At 36.9% G+C, this 20962-nt stretch overlaps 1 protein-coding gene across 7 annotated transcripts in view; it reads right to left on the bottom strand.

The window, feature by feature from the left end:
* Positions 1–20962, bottom strand: part of fmnl2a (formin-like 2a) — a 50616-nt gene that overhangs the window by 2758 nt on the left and 26896 nt on the right. For 4 of the 7 annotated variants that reach the window (XM_056754718.1, XM_056754721.1, XM_056754724.1 and 1 more), the window contains exons 6-25: positions 20756–20908; positions 17680–17788; positions 17441–17517; positions 16447–16540; positions 16074–16148; positions 15761–15871; positions 15317–15466; positions 14825–14926; positions 13855–14176; positions 12959–13129; positions 8797–8921; positions 7851–8053; positions 7449–7683; positions 7293–7361; positions 7125–7205; positions 6909–7038; positions 6637–6800; positions 6381–6482; positions 6142–6240; positions 3878–4001 (exon numbers count right to left, since the gene is read on the bottom strand). In XM_056754718.1, the coding sequence (XP_056610696.1) occupies positions 3878–4001; positions 6142–6240; positions 6381–6482; positions 6637–6800; positions 6909–7038; positions 7125–7205; positions 7293–7361; positions 7449–7683; positions 7851–8053; positions 8797–8921; positions 12959–13129; positions 13855–14176; positions 14825–14926; positions 15317–15466; positions 15761–15871; positions 16074–16148; positions 16447–16540; positions 17441–17517; positions 17680–17788; positions 20756–20908 (2696 nt within the window). Of the gene's footprint in view, positions 1–2246; positions 2351–3877; positions 4002–6141; positions 6241–6380; positions 6483–6636; positions 6801–6908; positions 7039–7124; positions 7206–7292; positions 7362–7448; positions 7684–7850; positions 8054–8796; positions 8922–12958; positions 13130–13854; positions 14177–14824; positions 14927–15316; positions 15467–15760; positions 15872–16073; positions 16149–16446; positions 16541–17440; positions 17518–17679; positions 17789–20755; positions 20909–20962 lie in introns of all 7 variants that reach the window. The other 3 variants (XR_008907299.1, XM_056754722.1, XM_056754723.1) reach the window with 1 other exon arrangement.

Below are 20962 nucleotides of genomic sequence, written 5' to 3'. Positions count from 1 at the left end.
CGGACACCCCGATCATGACAAGGCACGGCGATCCAAGCTTCCCAGGGCTCAAAGAGGAAAGGTGAAAGGTCACAGGTGGGGTGTTATGGATGGCAGAAGCGCTGCTGATACTGCGGTAATGAACTCTAAAACTCAAGCTGCTCTGCACAATGACTTCAGCGTCCAAACACAGCAAAGCAAACCCTGAAGTCTGCTTGATCACTTTGTATTCAAACTGTAAAACCAACCACAGGTCACCACAGAAACTTCCCAGAAGTGCCAAGACACACGTTAAGCTCATGCAGATATGCACATTGAAGGACATGTGGGTGAATCTCATCAAGCCTGAAAATGACGCACATCCCCACCGGTTTTTATTATTGGGACTAAACTCAATACTGTGATAAAGTCATGGAATCATTTCTAAAATAAAAGTAATTGATATGAAAGCATTTGATAGGTAAGTGATTGACAAATAAACTGTAAATGGTGTGACAGCAAAAGCTTCGAAAACATATGGTTAATAATATAATATATTATATTTATAATAAAAAATATCATAAGAAAGATTCATCTTCATTGTTTTTTCACACATCATTTTTTTGTATACTACCCAAGTACAAATTCTACAATTATTAATACTGTAAACGTTTTTTGCTAAAGTTATGCAGCTAGTTGCCAGTAACTTACTGTAGATTTATATTTATTGGCAACAGTTTGTTCAAAGATAAATGAATATTAAACAATAACACATCTTTATCTTTACGGAAAAAATGATAAAATAACAGCCTCATGCAAAGCATTCTGGGAAGCAGAAATCCACATTTACATTTTTACATTTAGTCATTTAAGTGACTAAACGTAATTGTGGATTTCTGCTTCCCAGAATGCTTTGCATGAGGCTGTTATTTTATCATTTCCCTTTTTTTCTAATTTTGCTTCCCAGAATGCTTTGCATAATGCTGTTATTTTATCATGTTCTGTTTTTTTTCTAATTTTGGTTCGCAGAATGCTTTGCATGAGGCTGTTTTTTATAGTTTTTTTTCTGTAAGGATAAAGACTTGTTAATGTTTAATGATCATTTATCTTTGAACAAACTCTTGCCAGTTAATTGCATAAATGTAAATCTAAAGTAAGTCACTGGCAAACTGCTAGCAAATTTCTAAAAACATTGTATACAGTGTACCATTTTTACATATTATAGTACTGAAATTATTGAACTTTAAAGATGAACATCCTGTTTTTAGTTAATTTGAGATGGAATATCTTTCCTAATCTTTTTATTTACTGATATGTGAAGCAATCTGAACTCTATTCGCTAGATGAACAGTGTCATTTAAAGTTGATATAAAGTCACAATATCTCAAAATAATATATGAATAAAATATGATATTATTATATAATATAATTTGGCGGTGGGTGTATTTATAAAAGTGCAGTTTGTGAGATTCACCCACTGAACTGGGCTACAGCAATGCGAGTGATGAAGAAATGTCCTTTACATCATGCAAGGGCAGACAGTCAGTGAAGCAAACGTGCCTTAAAAACGAAAACAATCATATGCCATCATGCTTCATGAGGTCATGTGACATGAGAGCGGGTTAAGATGATGGGAAATGAGTGAATGAACAAAACCAGCATATAGCAAATACAGTGTCGCTCAAAGTTATCAATGACATAATAGTGATGAAATCATAACGTCACGACTATACCAAACACCCTTCAAAACATATTTAAGGACGTCACATTGATGATGACAAATGTAGTTCCTTTTGCAAACGAAAAATAGATCAATCATTTATCTACAGACTATTTTTTCTTTTACACCTTAAATGATCACTTTACAAAGTTTATAACGAGATTAAATGACCCACAAGTCACAATGTTGTGTTTGCCGCATTCTACAGTTCAAACGACAGAGGGCGCTCTAAAAACTTGATTTAAAAAGCTAAAGCAAAGCAGAAACGTGTCCACTCCCTGCACAGATTGTAGACACCCCGGCACACAAGTGTTTGGTTCTTTGTGACGTTATGTTTTCTCTTGGTTTTGTGTGACAGTTTATTCTTCATGACCCACTCCATGCGGTGCAAAAGGGCGATGACGTCTTATCCTCCCCTCCCCAAACCCCCTTCATGCAAGACAGCAAGAGTTTGCTGTAAAGGAAACGTGAGCAGGCTCTTGACATTATAACCCACATCGAGAAGACACACAAACACACACACAGGTGAGGAGAAAGAGAATAAAAGAGAGCAGCTTTATCCAGCGACCTTCAAGAGAGAGACAGAGTCTAAGCTTTAGAAGTGGAGCTCCTCGTTGAAGTAACGCGAGCTCCGTTTGGCCGTGCGCGCGGTAAAGGGGGCAGTCTTCAGCACTGAGTCCAGACAAAATACACACAAACAACACAACACAACACAGGGTTTAACTGCCATAGCAACAAGCACATGGTTAGCACTTTCTATAGCACAACATCTACCACAATCCTATGATACTAACAGATATTACATAAAGCTTTGATATAAACAATGTATATGACGTTCAGCACTAAAATAGTCATTTACATTTTTAAGAGTGTTAGTCAGAAAGTATATAAAACTGCAATTTAATTTACAGAATCATTTTGTGTAGATATGCATAGCAATTCAGAATAATGGTAATGTATTGCATTGTTACAACGGAATGTTTTAAAGGGGTCATATCATTCAAATGACGAATTTTCATTTGAAGTAAAAAACATTTTAAAACATTCATTCGAATAAAAGTTTGATGCTAGAAATCAAAATTTCCTCCCGATCTCAGAAAAAAAGATTCCGCTTCCAAACTTCGGATTTTTTTTGTGTTGGTTAAGTAAAGCGCAACACATGGCCTTTATTTAGTTTTCAGAAACTTGGCCCATCTAGTCAATATGACGGCGTTTTAGTGCCACGATAAAAATAAATAAATACAAGATTTTGAGAATAAAGTCGAAATGTTAAAAGGAATAAAGTCGAAATGTTTCGAGAATAAACTCGTCGTAATACGTATTTTGTTTAGGTGAATGTTGTAGTTTAAACCGTTATTTGAACCAGTGAGTTAGTTCTTAGTTCTACGGAAGGCCTTGCAAACACCAGCAGTCATTTTTAAAAACTCTTTAGTTCACATTTGTATATTTTTATAAGTCCTTAAGGATTGTGGCTTTTATACGCTTGATGCAACCAGATTTTTGTACTCAAGCATTGTTTTAATATTTAGACTTTATTCTCGTAACATTTCGAATTTATTCTCGTAACATTTCAACTTTATTCTCGTAACATTTCGACTTTATTCTCGTAATATTTCGATTTTATTCTCGTAACATTTCGACTTTATTCTCGTAATATTTCGACTTTATTCTCGTAATATTTCGACTTTATTCTCGTAATATTTCGACTTTATTCTCAAAATCTTAGATTTTTTCTTATGTTTAACGTGGCACTAAAACGCCGTCGTTAATCAGACGAGGATTATTTTGCGTTAAATTAATACTTCTTATTCTAAACACCAAAATACCTCAATTCAAGAGTTAAGTGTATCCTTTGGAAAAATCCCAACATTTTACGCATTAAAAACATTGTCTAAAAAAGCTATATTACACATCAACATATTTAATGTTACAAATAATAAAACGAATAGCATGTGTGAAAAAATATGATATGACTCTTTTAAAATCAATGTATGATTAATCACCATCTCAGGGCTTTAAGCAACATAAGCGCACATGCAGACATTCTTAGCCAGTAATAAACAGGTTAGTAAAGTGTTATTGAGCAGTAAAGCTTTCATACAGAAACCTAAACCAGTCACTGAGAGCTGCTTAGTGACTCACACCAATGTGTTATAAAAATTATGACCTTTACCCCCCATTAGTCTGTGTATGTCATACCTGTGATGATGTCCTCAATGGCTCCGTCTTTACCCTCATACACATGTCTACTGTCCTTCACCTGTTTTCTTCTCAGCTCAGTGATCAGATCTTGCTGCTGCCGTTTATTCTTATGAGAGGGAGACTGAACACACATTCACACGCATAACACGCCAAAATTAATGTAACCTCCAAATGCAGGTCAATTTGAGAAAACGTACTGGCCATATAGAATCACCTAAAGGATTATTAGGAACACCATACTAATACTGTGTTTGACCCCCTTTCTCCATCAGAACTGCCTTAATTCTACGTGGCATTGATTCAACAAGGTGCTGAAAGCATTCTTTAGAAATGTTGGCCCATATTGATAGGAAAGCATCTTGCAGTTGATGGAGATTTGTGGGATGCACGAAGCTCCCGTTCCACCGCATCCCAAAGATGCTCTATTGGGTTGAGATCTGGTGACTGTGGGGGCCATTTTAGTACAGTGAACTCATTGTCATGTTCAAGAAACCAATTTGAAATGAGCTTTGTGACATGGTGCATTATCCTGCTGGAAGTAGCCATCAGAGGATGGGTACATGGTGGTCATAAAGGGATGGACATGGTCAGAAACAATGCTCAGGTAGGCCGTGGCATTTAATCGATGTCCAATTGGCACTAAGGGGCCTAAAGTGTGCCAAGAAAACATCCCCCACACCATTACACCACCACCATAATTGCATTAATGAGAAATTGAACAGGTGTTCATAATAATCCTTTAGGTGAGTGTATACTTTGGAGTATATAAATGCAAAAAAACACTTTTGATCTATTGGACTTAAAACATTTCTCAAAACTCAAGTTGTGTATTGAATATTAAATCACTGACAGGGGCCCTGTGACTGTGGGCATGGTTCATAGGCTTGCTGACATCATCCTTAACAACAAACAAGCTCAACCTCTTATCTTAAAGGGATAGTTCACACAAATTTACGTGACCTAAATTACTTTGTTCTGCTCAACACACAGAAAGATATTTGAAAGAACGTTAGCAATTTTCAGTTCTGGGATATCATTGACTGGCATAGAAGAAAAAATGGTATTCAAAGTGCCCCAGAACTGTTTGCTTTTCTCCAATCTTCAAAATCAACAGAACCAAAAAAATACAATATTGTTTTCTATTATGGTATTGAATGTCTAAAAACGGCTAACCTTCTTCCAATTATTTTTCTACGTGTTCAACAGAAACAGGTTTAGAACTTGAGGGTGAGTAATGGTGACAGAATTTTCGTAACTATACCTCAACTATTATGACTATACCTCTACACCTTCAAGATTTCTTTCAGATCCTTAGTACAAGTAGCTCTCGGCAGCTTTGTGAATATGATAGAAAAGGAAACTATTTATCTATTTAGGCAAACTCTATAATGCTGCGTTCAGACCAAACGCGAATGAAGCGTTAAGCGCGAGTGATTTACATGTTAAGTCAATGCAAAGACGCGATAGACCTCCTTGCGGCGCAAATGACGCGATTCGCGAGAATTGAGCGTTCCGGTTGTTTGACAAGTGAGTTGAAAAATCTGAACTTTGGCGAAAATTCGCGCCGCGTTAACCAATCAGGAACCTGCTCTAGAAGTGACGTGATTATGACATTTCGAGCGGAGGCAGAAATCACAAACAACAATGGAAGACAAAATCATTGTTGCTGTATGTGTATACCTGGAGCTGTACGATACAACTTACTTTTATCAAAATGGATCTTGCTTGTAAGAAAGTGAGTGACGAGGTCGGACAATCAATTTGAGCAATATATATATATGAGACTGGAGCCACCTTGCAGAAGCCCCTCCCATGACCCGAATTCAACTCTGTAGCGAAGTGAATTTGATGAGCGATTGAAGCGAAGTTGAGTCGCGAATGAAGCGAGTAAACTCAAAATGTTTAAGCATCTAACTTTGCGTGAATAGAGCGATTTATTTGTGCAAGTCGTGTTTGGTATGAACACACAGTGGGAAAATAAAAGGTTTGTGGATATGGCCCCTGATGGCTATTTAAGAGGGTGTTTCAGCGTATATCAGAACACTGTTCCCACAATTCCACTGATTTATGTTGTTACTGTATTTTGCTTATAAATGTACCAGCCAACTTACAAGTAACTGTATTTTTAAGTCTATTTTTACATTTGGCACTCGCTGACTGTTCATTTTGGACCCCGCAGACACCTAAATGTTTACATTCAGACTCTGCGCCATACACCACATCAAAGTCTTCTAAAGCTATAATTCTCTCTCTCTCTTCACCTTCTGGTCCTCTTGTTCCATCATGGCCTCTTGCTCTATCAGTTTCTCCATCATCATCTGCTCGTGTCTTTTCCTCTGTTCATTATCCTCCTCTGCTTGCTGGAAAAGAAGAGAAAATCTGCATCAGTTATCGAAATGGCTTTCAAGACACTTTCTAACACGTTTCCATTTTAATGCCGAAGTCAAGTCTCTCATAAATAGTTACAGTTTATATATTCGGATGAAATGAGATCGGTTACCCTGTACGCCTTCACAAAGCGCACAAACACTGGGAAGAACACAGACGGTGGTGTCGTTTTTGAATTTTCACCAAAGAACTTGACCGCCTCATCAAAAGCGTCCTAAATAAAAAATAAATAAACAGTTATGTTCCTCAGAATCAATACAGTCAGAAGTACAAAAAAAACATTCATATTGATTTTACATATTGATGTTTTTATCGTTACATTTCAGGATTAATGTTGTTGCTCATGTTTTGTGTTCTGTTACCAGCACCTGAGCAATCTTAGCATCATCCTGAAGTTTTTTCAGTTTGTTCTCATTTTGCTGTATGAAATCTTTAAGCAGTGTATTGTGGCCGTGCATGCTATACTCTCTTCTCGTCAAATCCATGCCTCTCTGAAGCTCCTTCACATCCAATAACACATTCTCCAGCGAGACTGAAGAGCACAGAGAAAAAAAATCATAGTGATGCCCGTCCTTCTGATATGAACCAAATGATATAATGTTCCCCATTTACAATCAAATGTTCACTGTGTGTTTTATACCTGCTGCTGCTTTCTCAACATAGTGCACCTCATTATAGAAGAGCGACACCTGCTGGTATCTTTCCTTCACTACATTGGCAATATAGTGCAGAAGTGTGATCTTGCGGTCGGTTGATTTGGTGTCTAATAACTGGAAAGCACACATAAACAGTCAATACCATCGCAGACAAATACAGTGTGGGTACTGTAGGTTATAATAAAAAACGATAGTTTTACCAGGTCTAAACTCTGCAGTTTAAAGCCGTAAACCGCCCCCCTTTTACTGCTGTTCATGTAGTTTCCCAGAGCCAAGACAATCTGAGAGGGAGAAACAGCAAACGACTCGGGTAAAAATCATTTTCTGTTATTTCTGAAAGTGCATTCCAACCAAAGTTAAACACTCACTTCCAGAATCTTCTTGAGTTTCTGGGAGGACTTGATAGATACAGATGCTGCAATGATGGCGTGAAGTTGCTGTTGAAACAGAAAGAGAGAAAACGTTCAAACGCCAATTTTCCAATGCAATACTTCTGTCAAGTTGGTATTATAAGTGTCATATACCGGGGTGAGCATCTGAACGATCTCGGCGAAATTCCCCAGGAATGCCATGATGGTCATCTTTTGCATGAGGCGCTCTATCTTGCTGAACTGGATCATGAAGCGATCCTCATCCGTCAGGTTCTCCAGAGGTTTGCGTTCCTTCTCGTACTGCCGCAGAACTTTTAGCTCAGTTTCTGTCGGAATGAACCTCATCAGGCACTCCACGAAATCCACCGGCAATGTCCGCAGGTCAAACCTGATGGGAAAACAAAAGCGAAGCCTTATGACGAAGCAACAGAATACGGTTCGATCTTATATCTGGAATTGTAACGTTTTACACATCTACACTGACAAAAATGCATGCACCTATGAGATACATGACAGTATGACTATAAGTCAACTAGTGAAGAGTGTTGTCATTACATTTGAATGGCTCTGCAGATTTCCTCTGGCGTCTTGCCCACTTTTCTCAATGTAATGGCCAGGTTTTTACACCTGTTTGAATCCAGAAGTGAAACTTTATTTGCTCCTTTCTGAGAGGTCTTTTGTTTGCTGGAGGTGACGTCTATGGCTGGTCCCTGTGCTTTCGTCTTAAATATCTCTTCAAATTCGTCCACATTCAGATCCTGAACACAAAGACAGTAAACAGAATTAAAGAGGTCATATGACACGGCTTAAACAAATATTATCAATTGTTTTAGATGTAAAGCAATGTGTATACACAATTTAAGGTTAAAAAAATGCAGTATTTTCCATGTACCGTGCATGTTTGTATCTCCTCTTTGCACCGCCTCTCTGAAACGCGCAGATTTTTGACAAAGCTCATCGCTCTGAAAAGCGAGGTGTGCTATGATTGGCCAGTTAACCAGTGCGTAGTGATTGGTTGAAAACTGCAAGCGTGTGACGGAAATGTAACGCCTCTTACCATATTTGCAACATCAGTTTCCTCTTCAATTGTAAAGATAGGTACACCCACCAAATTAATACATGTTTAATACATGCATGGGCAACTTATAACACGGAACACGTATTAGCGCCATATGACCCCTTTAAATGTCGTACATTGATTTTTCGATTTCTTCTTGTAATCAAATACAAAGCAGCCTGGTGCAGATCAGCCTTTAACTACAGATCCACCCAATAAATACATTGGTCTGAATGAAGTCATGGCATAGAAATGTTTCATTAAACAAAACGAACTATTCATCTCAATAATATAGTACAGTATTTATATATCAGCTTGAATATTTTTGTATGTACTGTGTAACAAAACATGTGGTTTGTTGATGTTTTGTCAATAATATTAGATATCACGAAAAACGTTTAATAAATGTGTTGAAAAATACGTCAGTGTGTGAATCAAGCTCACCTCCAGGATTCTCTCATCATCGATTTCATTGAACACGGTGCCGTTGATCTGGTTCGGCTTCAGCGCCACCCAGTTAAAAACCGGCAAACGGAATTTGGTCTTGATGGGTTTCTTAATCTTTACAGCTAGATGATAACATGACAAAGAAAACAGTGATATGAGACACTCATACAAATACACCACATTCATTGTGATTTCTTGTGGCGGTGAACAGAACACACAGATGTGATGAGTTTATCTGAATACATTCAGTGGATGTGAGAGATGTGAGGTGGGAACATGCTGCATTACAACTTCACCTAAACATACACGTGTGTCCCTTATGTGTCACTAAGAGGATGTGGAAGAAAAAGAAAAATAAGACAACTTAATTTCTCTTTAATGAATCTCAAGCGTTTCTCTTAGACAGCAGGAAGCTTCAATAAAGGGCAAATGAGGTCTGATGCTTCTCGAGTGAGATTATATATTAACTGAGAGAAACCCAGTAAGCTGTTTTGTGTTTTCCATTGAATCAATTGTTTTATGGTCACATCTCTGACACAGGTGTACAAGGACTGATATTCTTATAAAACCTGGTGCAGAAAGTGTGATATTGAAATATTATAAATTTAGAAATTGTACAATTACTCAAAAAGATGTGCTTCTTTTGCCAAGATACAAATGTCAGCGATCAAAACATCATTTTATGAATAATTGTCTCATTTTTGTGTTATTTCCAAATAGATTTTGAAGAAGAAAAAAAACAAAGTGTGTTGGCATCCAGAATAAAAGTTTTGTGTTTACATAATACATGTTTGATGCCATACACAGGATTTAAAAAATACCAAGGTCCAAAAACTGAGTTCACACAACTTTTTTACTTTCTTGAAGGGATAGTTCACTTAAAATTAAAAATTCTGTCATTATTTACTCACCCGTTGTTTTGAACCTATATACATTTCTACATTATGTAAAACACAAAGAAAAATACTTGTAAGAATGTTAGCAATTTTCAGTTCTGTGACATCATCCATTACCATAGTAGGAAAAAAATGTTTTTGTTCTGTTGAACACAAAGTGAGATATGTTGTAGAATATAGGAACTCAAACAGTTTTGGGCCACCTTGCCTATCATTTAATTTGTCCAACTATGGCAGTCAATGATGTCAAAGAATTGAAAATTGCTACCATTCTTCCAAATATCTTTCTCTGTGTTTATCAGAACAAAGGTTGAATACAGGTATGAAATGACATGAGGGCAAGCAAATGATGACAGAATTTGACTTTTGAATCACTTTAAACAACATATGTGCAATTTGGAACGTTTGGAGTGCAAATTAGATAACAAAAGACTACTTGCATAAAATAATTGCTAAAAAAAACATTTAATCTTCCGAGCAATAAAAGCTGAGCAATAGCCTTCTTTAGGAAATGAGACACAGACACAGTCATTCCTGTTCTTAAGTTAACACTCAATGAGGATGTGACTCAAACACAGTCTCGATATGAGAATAAGTCATGTGTTGGGTTTCCTATCTTCACTTTAAAAAACGCCTCCAATATACTGTTGAGTAAATAGCTCTATACACCCTGACACGCTTGACTTAGGCTGGATCAACAGTTTGTGATCATCTCAGATCTAAAGAAAAGATATTAATATAAACAAGATGCGCCGCTGCCATTACAATGAATGGGGAGAAATGCAACGCTCAATATAGCCGTTCTAGCGAAGGAAGTCCCGCCTTCCAGTGAAATCAGTATTGACTGATGATTCTCTGGGGTATGGTTCTTGCAGATGAAGCGATCTCGAAAAAGGTGTTTTTAGCGCAATTTAAGCTAAGTGAACCCAAGTTGTGATACAGTGATATAGAGTTCATGTCATGTTATATTGTTGATAGGACATATGTTGTTTAATTGTGATTCTTGCCAGCGATTTTAAAAATATCTGCCTTCAAGTAGATAGGACTGTGAACAGAGGCGTTGCAAACATGGCCGCCGAGTGGCAGGACTTCCGTAAACGTGACAAAGGAGTTTAGTTTTTTCAGTCCAGCTAGATGCAGACAGAGGATTATGGGAAATATCTGTAATGAGGTGATACTGGACTTGTAAAGAGTGAGGCCAGTGAATTGGGTTAAACTCTGAGTGTGTGTGAAACTGCATTCCTCTATTTACACAACTCTTTCCATATCTGATGATCAGCCGCCTGTAACAGCACGCCACACTGTTTCAGCATGCAAAAACAACTCAATCAAACACATGCTCGCAGATGTGGGGACATGATATTTTTAGTGACAAAGCCTTGTTTTATATTATATCGTCACTGTCCGTCTGAAGCCTCCAAATTTGCTGTTTTTCAGGATGCAGAAAAACATTTTTAATTGATTAAACACTGGCTGCATCCGAAATCGCCCACTTCCATACTATGTAGTAGGTGTAAATGAGTATGAGTCATGAATAGTATGCGAGAAATACCCGAATGGTCTACTACTTCCGCCGAGATTCGTGAGTGTGGATCGGAGGGACGCTTCTCTATCCCATGATGCCAAGGGAGCTGAGCAACGGTCAAATTTCAAAAGTAAATCAAATAAATATAGCAGTAAACTTTAATGGGGAAGTCCGTTTACGAGAAATAAATGAATTTCTGTGACTAAATTATGTTTTTATCAACTCTAACATGTAGATTGTTGTTAATGCGTCAGAGGTCAAAGGGCATACATGACCATAAAACATGGCGCAATATGTCCGAAATATATTCATACTACTCCCACTCATACTATATAGAATGTACTGTTTTAACGGCCGAAAGGTAGATACTTATTCAAATTCAGTACGTACTGTCACGGTATGAGATTTCGGACGAAGCAACTGTGTTGTCATAGTTGACAACCACTTTTTAATACTTTTGATTGGTTAGATATTTGCAAAACCCATTGGGAAACTTAACGGATGACTATTATTAAAGATTATGGTAAGAAATAAAAATCAAAAGGACAGCAGAAATAATCAAGATTCAATAAATCAAAATAAAAGCACATCAAAATGATGAAACTGTTTACTTTCATCTAGAATGACTATGAAAAATTTTGATTTTCTCCTGAACTGGAATTTTTAATGATTTTGTTGATGCTGGGATCTGATGCCAAACTGCAGTTTGGTTTTCCATGAGGTTGCAGTTGACAGCTGTGAACTGTAGGAATACAAGCTTACATCTCATGGAACATGTGGTCTCATAGGTTGGCATTAGTGTCCTGTTATTTGCTGACCTCGGCTAAACGAGTTCTAAAAAATATTCCGTTTTGGTTTTTAAATGGTAGGGAAAAGTCCTGCTACACGGACTCACATTTCATGCTTGGCTTCCAGAGAAAGAACCAACACCATTGGAAATGGGGCTCCAGAGCCGTTTGACCAGTTCTGATTACAGAGGAACTCTCTTAAGTTGACTTTGAGACCAAAAATACCATGACCACACAAAAAAAACACAAACACAACACGAGACACTTCAAACCTACAGTACAGTTTGATTGGTCCCTCTATGGTGGCACAACAGGTAGACCAGACATAACCAGAGAGAAAGAGGAGGTTAGGAACATACAATCCAGTTTTAAGATCTGACTGGATCTAAACTCACAGTGCATTTTTACAGGCCTCTAAATAGTTCTTTCAACTTTTTAATTCATTTCCATCACTACAAACAGTATATATGCACTAAATTGTGTTCATTTCCTTTTATAAATATATATAAATATAATTTTCAACCTTAAATCTTGATCTTAAAGAAGGTAATGATGCATGCTCAGTCAATCCGTCCGTCAAGAAAGACACTAAGGCATTGTAAGAGGTCTGATCACAGAACTGAGATTATAATGACTCAACATGTCTTTAGAATATCACGTGTGTGATTCTGTTAAGCCTGTTCAGACATAAGACCTGTTACAGGAAACCAAGCACACAGTTTATCAGCCCATCTCACACTGGAGACAGAATAACAGCAAAAAGAGAAATCCCATAGCCACTCTCAACTAATGCGTAAACCCCAAAGACAACCTCCTGAAATCTGAGTCTGCATCACTGGACTTTGTTATAATCTTCCTGTGGTGGCACTGTTTTGCTGTGCTGGAAAATCTTTTGAGAATATGATAAAACCATTAGATCATGACTTTTACTGTTGAGTAGGTGCTGTTACCTGCCAACCCTGAGTTCATGATGACAGTAGGTGAACCGCAGCCAGGAAGCGGAGGGGCCATGGGAGGTGGAGGTGGAGGCATAGGGGCAAATATATCCACAGCAGGGCCTGGGAGAGGAGGAGGGGGCGGAGGAGGTGGAGGTGCTGGGGAAGCAGACGGACCATTTGGTACTGAAAAGGATAAAAGACAGAGGATAAATACCTGCCGACTTCAATTTTATCAGCTAAACATCTTAACTGTTTTACTAAAGAAAAGATCTACATATTGGATGGCCTTAGGGCAGTGGTTCTCAAACTGGGGATCGTGGCCCCAAGATGGATCAAGGGGGGGGCACACATCTTGTGGCATTTTATAAAATATAGAAATTTACCACAGATTTTATGCAATCAAAAAATCTGAAAAATAATACCACCATCCAAAAGAATTGACGTTCCAGCATTGTATAACTAAATATGTTTTGGTTAAATTACAATTCTAAGTTTAAGATTATGAGTATTTATATGGGGCGCAAAGCGATGTATCTACACAATGGAGTCTGAAGTTTAAGAACTACTGCCTTAGGGTGAGTTAATTCAAATGTAACTTTTAATTAAAAGTTTTGGTACCCCTGTTCAATGATTAATCGCAATTAATCGCATCCAGAATAAAATGTTGAGTTATATATACATGTATGTGTTTATAAATACAATATAAATACACAGTGCACAAACATATATTATGTAAACCTTTATTCTGTATGCGATTAATCGCAATTAATCGTTGAACAGCCCTAATTTTTAGGTGAATTATTCATTTAAATCAGGTTAACATTTATCCATCTTAAAGATTAAATTATATTATAAAACCTGCTCAACCTCAAACACACAATTAAATGGAATCAAGACTGGTCCCTCACCTGTTTCTGGCATTGGAGGAGGGGGTGGGGGAGGTGCAGGCATGGGCATGTCATGTGGCACCCCGTTAGCCACACCCCCTTGAATGACTACGCCTTCACTAGGCATTCCAGCCACACCCCCTGAACCGGGCAGATGACCATTAGGAGGGGATGTCAGGATGGCTATGTCCCCGTCCCCTTTCTTATGGATTTTGATGGTTCCTTGTTTCTCCAGCTCATGGATCTTCTTTTCCAGGTTGCACTGCCTTTGAATGGCCTCATCTTTTTCTTTCACCATCCGCCTCAGGGTGTTCACCTGAGAGTTGGCATCTTTATACACTTCCTGTAATCATAAGAAAACAAGGGTTTTAAAGCAAGTATCAACAGATTAAAACCAATACCTGTGGATTATTAACAAGGATGTTGTAAAAAGCATGTTGTGGACTGCTCAGAAAGCAGCTTTTACATTCCACAACATATTAAGTTCACTGTTTTTATTAGTTAAACATATCTAATACATATATAATCAATTAACTAGGGCTGTTAAGCGATTAATCGTTACTAATCACATCCAGAATAAAAGGGTGTTTACATTATATGTCTGTGTTCTGTCTTCATTTTGTGTTTATAAAAACATACACAAACATGTACATATTTAAAAAATATATATATTAAATTTAAAAATGAAAAACATTTATATATAATTTAAATTATTGGTAAATGTAAATCAATATATACAGTATAAGGTAAATACTTCCAAAATATGTATGTGTTTATAAATACAAAATTAATATGCACAGACATATACTATGTAAACACAAACTTTTATTCTGGGTGCGATTAATCACGATTAATCGTTTGACAGACCTAATATTAACTATTTCCATCTTAAAGGAGAATTTTTTAAGTGAACCTACCTTACACACTGCACTGCGAAGTACCATTGAGCCTTTACTTTAAAGAATGTCTATAGTGATGTAAGTAATCTTACCCGAATTGAATCCAGGTCTTTATTTTTCTGCATGAGCTGTTTCTCCAGCTCAACAATCTTTGACATCGCTTCATTCTCTGTGTCTTGTAACTTCTCTGTTAGCTAAAAAGAAAGCCAGCAAGAAATAAGACTTTAGCCAATGAGACCTGGGTAATAAACAACAAATCATCCTAAATTTTTTAAATCCTAAACCAAACTCCCTAGTGATGAGTAGGGGAAAAAACTAAGATTACAACTTTTGTTGTGGCAAAACATAAACACTGAAACTATCATCTACCAAACAGGCCTTTGTCAGAATACGGATAAGGGTTTGTTTGTAGGTTAGAGGTCTTGCTTTCAAGGAATGTTAAGGCTTGTAGTTTTTCAAATTTGACTTCGACATCCTTTAAATGCGAATGAAAACTGCCAAAAATTGACAAACATCATTTTCTCGTGTGTTACATTGTTGAATGTTTCTTTTTAATAATATTAAACATTGTTCACTGTACGAACATGAGAAAAATTCTCCTCGAGTTCCTCCACCCTCTCGAGCGCTGCGTTCTTGGTCTCTGCATCCTCTAAAAGAGCCCCGACATCAAACACGTTATCCAGGTACGCTTGAATCTGCACGTGCAGTTTATCACTCTCTGTGTGCTTCAGCTTCTACAGAGAGATAGAGAAACACCCATCACAACAAAACTGAGACAGCGCTTCACTTTCTGACAGAATCAACTAAATACAGCTAAATTATTATCATAACACGAAACATACGTAGAACACAAATTTGAGACTACTCCCTTCACTTTCAAGGGGAATGTGCAGATTATTTATTTTGAATTTTGTCCTTTAAAATTGTATCACTCATTGTCAATTGTCTATATTCTACCTTATTTAGGTATCTTGTTCAAATTAAACATTAGAGACAGAAAGCTCATCGTTTAAAACCCAATTACTCACGTCCAAATATTCATCCAGGCCCAGTGTTGTGAAGTCATACTGTAAGTGCACTCTAAAATTCATGTCTTCCACAGAATGAACCACAATGTTTATGAACTGCATACAGGCAACCTGTTGGACAAATAATACATATACATTCATATGGAAGATGCTTTTATCCAAAGTTAAGGACAGTGCATTCTGGGAACACAGTTCAGCTTGTGCATGTAATATAAAAGCGTATACGTGTAGCAACATATGGCATCTCTCCGTATCTACATTCAAATTCAGTAGACAGATTTTGTCAAACCATCGGCCGTATGAGTACACATACCATGAAGTCAATGTTATTATCCTCATTCTTGAAATACTCCATCAGTCTCTCAAACCGCTGCTCTTCTGAACAAACCTGTAAAGAGTTCATACAGTCAGATTATAACATGAGATATTTATTAGTTATTGGACAGTGCAAATACACCCATGACAAGCCAAACATTGCTCACTATATCAAAGTAACCTCCCTATTATTAGACATTAGCAATTATTTATGAGAAAGTGAACAGTCATTTTTAGATCAACTTTAATAAAATCATCTTTCAAAGTTTAACACTAGAGCTATAATGACATAAGGGATGACTGAAGCTGTCATGTATGTACTGTATGTGAGTGACAAATGTAAACCGGTTGAATAACCGCATGCTACACACCTCTTGAAAATGATCAAAGGCAGACAGAATGATCTCATGGCCTCCTCGAACCAAACACACGGCAGCCAGCAGCTCAAGAACCAGAGCTTTAGTCCTGCAGCAGGAATGAGCAGTACCACATCCATTAAACCTTCATTTAAACTAGGGGTGTCAAACGATTAATCGCGATTAATCACATCCAGAATAAAAGTTTGTGTTTACATAATATGTTTCCATGTATTGTGCATTTTAAATTTTTACAAAAACATACACATAAATGTTTATTTATTTATTTCATATTTTGTGTGAATTATTGATATTAACCAAAAAAAATAATTACACATAAACTTTTACTAACATTTATTTTTATATGTTTCTTAAATATATTCATGTATGTGTAAGTGTTTATAAACACAAAGGTAATATGCAATAATATGCAAAAGACACAGACATATATTGTGTAAACACAAACTTTTATTCTGGATGCGATTAATCGCAATTAATCGTTTGACAGCCCTAATTTATAAATATAATTTTACCTTACGTACACACCCATCATACAAGGCAATTCAATACGTCCAATTCGCATTTTTGAAGAAAAAATATTTTGGTAAATCGTGGTGATCTTAGCTCTTTAACCATATTAAAATCCATTTAGCAGTTTCCAGCCACAAACCGTGTTATGACTTCTGATTTCACCTGTGGGTTTACTTTCATTTAGGAAATGTCTCTGTCTCAGAATAAAATAAGGAGCATTTTAAAATGTTCAATAATCAACAAATTGCCAATTATTTGCGCAAAAATGATACTGATACACTAAATAAAGTGCAATACCCCCCCCCCCCCACACAGATAGGGAAAGATTAACTCTTCTGGTATTCCCTGTATTTATGACTGTGCTATAGGAGTCACAGAATAAATTAAAGGAGGGAATTCTGGGAAAGCTTTATTACTCTCTCTCTCTTTCTCACACACAAACACACAGAGACACATTCACTTCATCTCAATCGGTTACCTGGGATTTTTATTGTTTAGACTTAGTGCAATTTCATTCACAGCATGTGGGTGAGACATCACCATGTTGAAGCCATACTGCGAAAAAAGAAAGAGAGAGAGAGGTCTCATTAGTAACCATAGCATGATGTTTAAGATTTATTAACTGAACATAAAACGTGATCTATCTTCACAGACCAAACCGCTTTTCACTAATAGTTGTTATGCATGCGTGTGTGTGTATGTGTGTGTGAGTTGTACCTGGTAGTTCATGATGGCTCGTAGGCACATGATACAGACATGAACATCGTCTTTCTTACACACTAATCTTGAATTCTTCAGTGTTCTCCTGCTGGGTAATGTATTACACCTAAAGAAAAATAGCAGAAAAGTACAAATCCAAACCTTCCAAAAACAACAAAAATAAAAGTCTCAAGGAGCTGCAATATGCCTTGTGTATTTATGGATCTCTAGTTTGGAACAGCATGAGGGTGAATAATGACATAATCTTCCATCCTCCTATGAGGAAAATATACATGCTTAATGTTCTCCAAACATAAACATTCTCGCATCCGTCTCATGACTAGACATTTGGAGCTAAACCAGTGGGCCTGATATTCAAAGACAGAAAGGTTCAGAGAAGAGGAGACCTAAAACAGAAAAGAAAACACTTCTGCCAGCAGCATATGTGTGATGGCGGGAGCTGTATTGTGAAAGAGCAGTAAAAGTGTTCTGTGCACACATATCACCTCCCAACAACACAACAACAGCGTCATTGACATGCATGCCAGCTCTCAGGCCCATGCATTCCCCTTTTAGGGGAAATTTGTACCCAAAAGGAACATCTGACAAATATGAGCCAAACCTCCTTTGGGGACGTCTTCATTAGTAAAACGCTACAAAAATATACATTTTAAAAGTAAAAATATAGAAAGTTTAAGGGTTAGGTTAAAGTATGATAAATATATAATATATAACTAGCTGTCTATAAATACAATAGAAGTTTATGGAATAGCCTTATCAAAGTGATACGTCACCAAAAAATGAAAATTCTGTCAACATTTACTCGCCTTTGAGTTGTTTAAATTCTGTTTAAAATCAGTTTCTTTTTTCTGATGAACACAGAGAAAGATATTTGGAAGAATGCTTATAGCCCTCAGAACACATTCTTCAAAATATTTATTTTGTGTTCAACAGAACTCCCTACTATGGGAGTCAATAAGGGAGCGAGATTAGTTTGGTTAAAAGCGTTCTTCCAAATATCTTTGTGTTAATCAGAACACAGAAATCGATACAGATTTGGAACAGCTCGAAGGTGAGGAAATGATGACGGTGTACTGTCCCTTTAAACAGAGGAGCGTGTGTGCGTGTTTCAAGTCTGCGTCACAGAACCGGATGAATGAATGAACACAATATTCCTGACGTGTATCTGTCGGGTCTTTCAAAACTTCTTTTCACACACGCTTAAACAGGTTCTTTGTGACGGTGCAAAAGTGAATGCTTCCAGCTATGCATTTCATAACACGGTCTTATTCATTTCCTTATGAATAAGGGCTTCAACTTTCAATGTTATAATAAATTAAACTAATGATAAATAGTTTGGTGCAAGCGAATAACAATGTGGATGATAGTTGAAGAACCCGCTGAAATATTTCCTATAATAAAGAGTTTGCATTAACATCCAAATCCTCTGTTATACGCATCACAATACACTTTTGTGTGTGTGTGGTATTGGTCCTGTAACCTCTGTGCTTTGTTTTTTATCTCTACAGCATTTAAAAAAACTACACAGCTCTTAATGATAACAGTAAAAGCCGTAGACATACCCTTGTTTCTTGGAGCACTTTGGGCATTGTGCAGGTGCCTGTGTCCTTCAAAACGGCATTGAGAAGTATGATAATAATTTAACCGTTAAACTTGATGAAATAAAGCACAAGACTTACGCCTAAAGGCTACTAAGGACCACACAGAAGCAAAATTATGGCAGAACCTCTGAACTATTTAGCAGACAATAAATAACACTGGTTCTGAAACAAGCCATGATTACAAAGAGCAGAAAACAGATGGGAACACATATAAAGGGGCTGTCAAGAACAACAACAAGAACAACAACGCTGCGATTCCTCTAACAGATGAGAAGAACGTGCCTTTTGCTGAAGATGGGAACACACAACAGCAGACTGCAGACAGAGCAAAAAGGTAAAAAAAGGTTTGACAGGTATCCAAATTCTGTCTAATGATGGTCAGAGGAAGATGTCATTTTTCTACACTAAAATGTTTTAACACGTAAAGACTTGGGTCAATCCTAAAATGATGTCAACTCAAATGACCGTGTTGTAAACAAAACACACCTTCACCTTAACAGACTATTGATTGTGACATATCAACATATACAGTAGTGTCCAGAAAAGAAGTCAAACTTCACTTTTTTATTTCAAGATGCATTGAAGATTTTGTATGCATCTTGTATTTATGTGTTTCGAGTTTAAATGACCAGAAATAACTAAGTGGAATTCTCATGTAAGACTTAAGCCTTAATCCAACTTCAGCTCTGTGTAAACAGCTCAGTCCCATACCCAGACCGATAAACACTAGACAGTTATTTCTGTATTATCACTCATATGATGTTTATTTTCTGCTTTGCGAGAACTATAGAAACAAAAGCTGTGAGTCAGCAGTCAGACAGCCAGACAGACACATGTCAACCATGTTCCTATTTTGTTCTGTGCTGAATTTCCGAAGCCATTTAAAGACTTACGGACCTCGTGACTTTACAAAAGAGCGTTTCAGAAATCACATGAAGTCAGTGCTCATTCCTTGCAATCGGACACACACTCCTACTCCAGTATGAAATTCACACGATAAATTTAAAGACCTGTTTGTTGCTGACTTGTTGAATCCTCTAAAACTATGGAAGAATTTGGTTGAAATGTAATTTGCAAAATGGCAATGCAATTATGTCTTTAAATATATATTTAAAATAACACATGTGCAACATTAGGTGCACCTGATTGATCATTTTGCTACAGTATTGCTTGGCTATCTTAAACATATATAATCAATCCGAGGAATTTATTTTCATTTTGCAACTTAAAGAGTGTTAAAATATGCATTTAAATTACAAATTAAAAGCAGTGTAGGAACTGACAAATGTAAATCATATTATTTCATTTTAATTTTGCACCTAATGTTGCACATATGTTATTTTAAATGTATGTTTAAGGACATAAATGCATTGTCATTTTACAAACTGCATTGCCATTCTGCCAATTTCATTGCAATTTGAAAACTGCTTTCAATATGCTTCCGTATAAAACAATATGTTTAATGTTCAAACCTTAGAGTTGAATGTCTGCCAGATCTGGAGTTGATTCCTGTAACAGCCAATGTGTGTTCATTTCCTCCATGAAGATCTTCAATCGATCGACTCCATGGTTTCGATTTATCCATGGTGCTATCTGTGCTGTTCTCAGAACTGTCACCATCATATCTGTGAAACACACAGGACTGCGGGGTGAGGACATAGAGCATCACATACTGTATG

The sequence above is a fragment of the Triplophysa dalaica genome, chromosome 8 (genome assembly GCF_015846415.1).
Source record: "Triplophysa dalaica isolate WHDGS20190420 chromosome 8, ASM1584641v1, whole genome shotgun sequence".
NCBI classification, from domain to species: Eukaryota; Metazoa; Chordata; class Actinopteri; order Cypriniformes; family Nemacheilidae; genus Triplophysa; species Triplophysa dalaica.
This window is presented reverse-complemented; position numbering and strand designations above follow the sequence as displayed.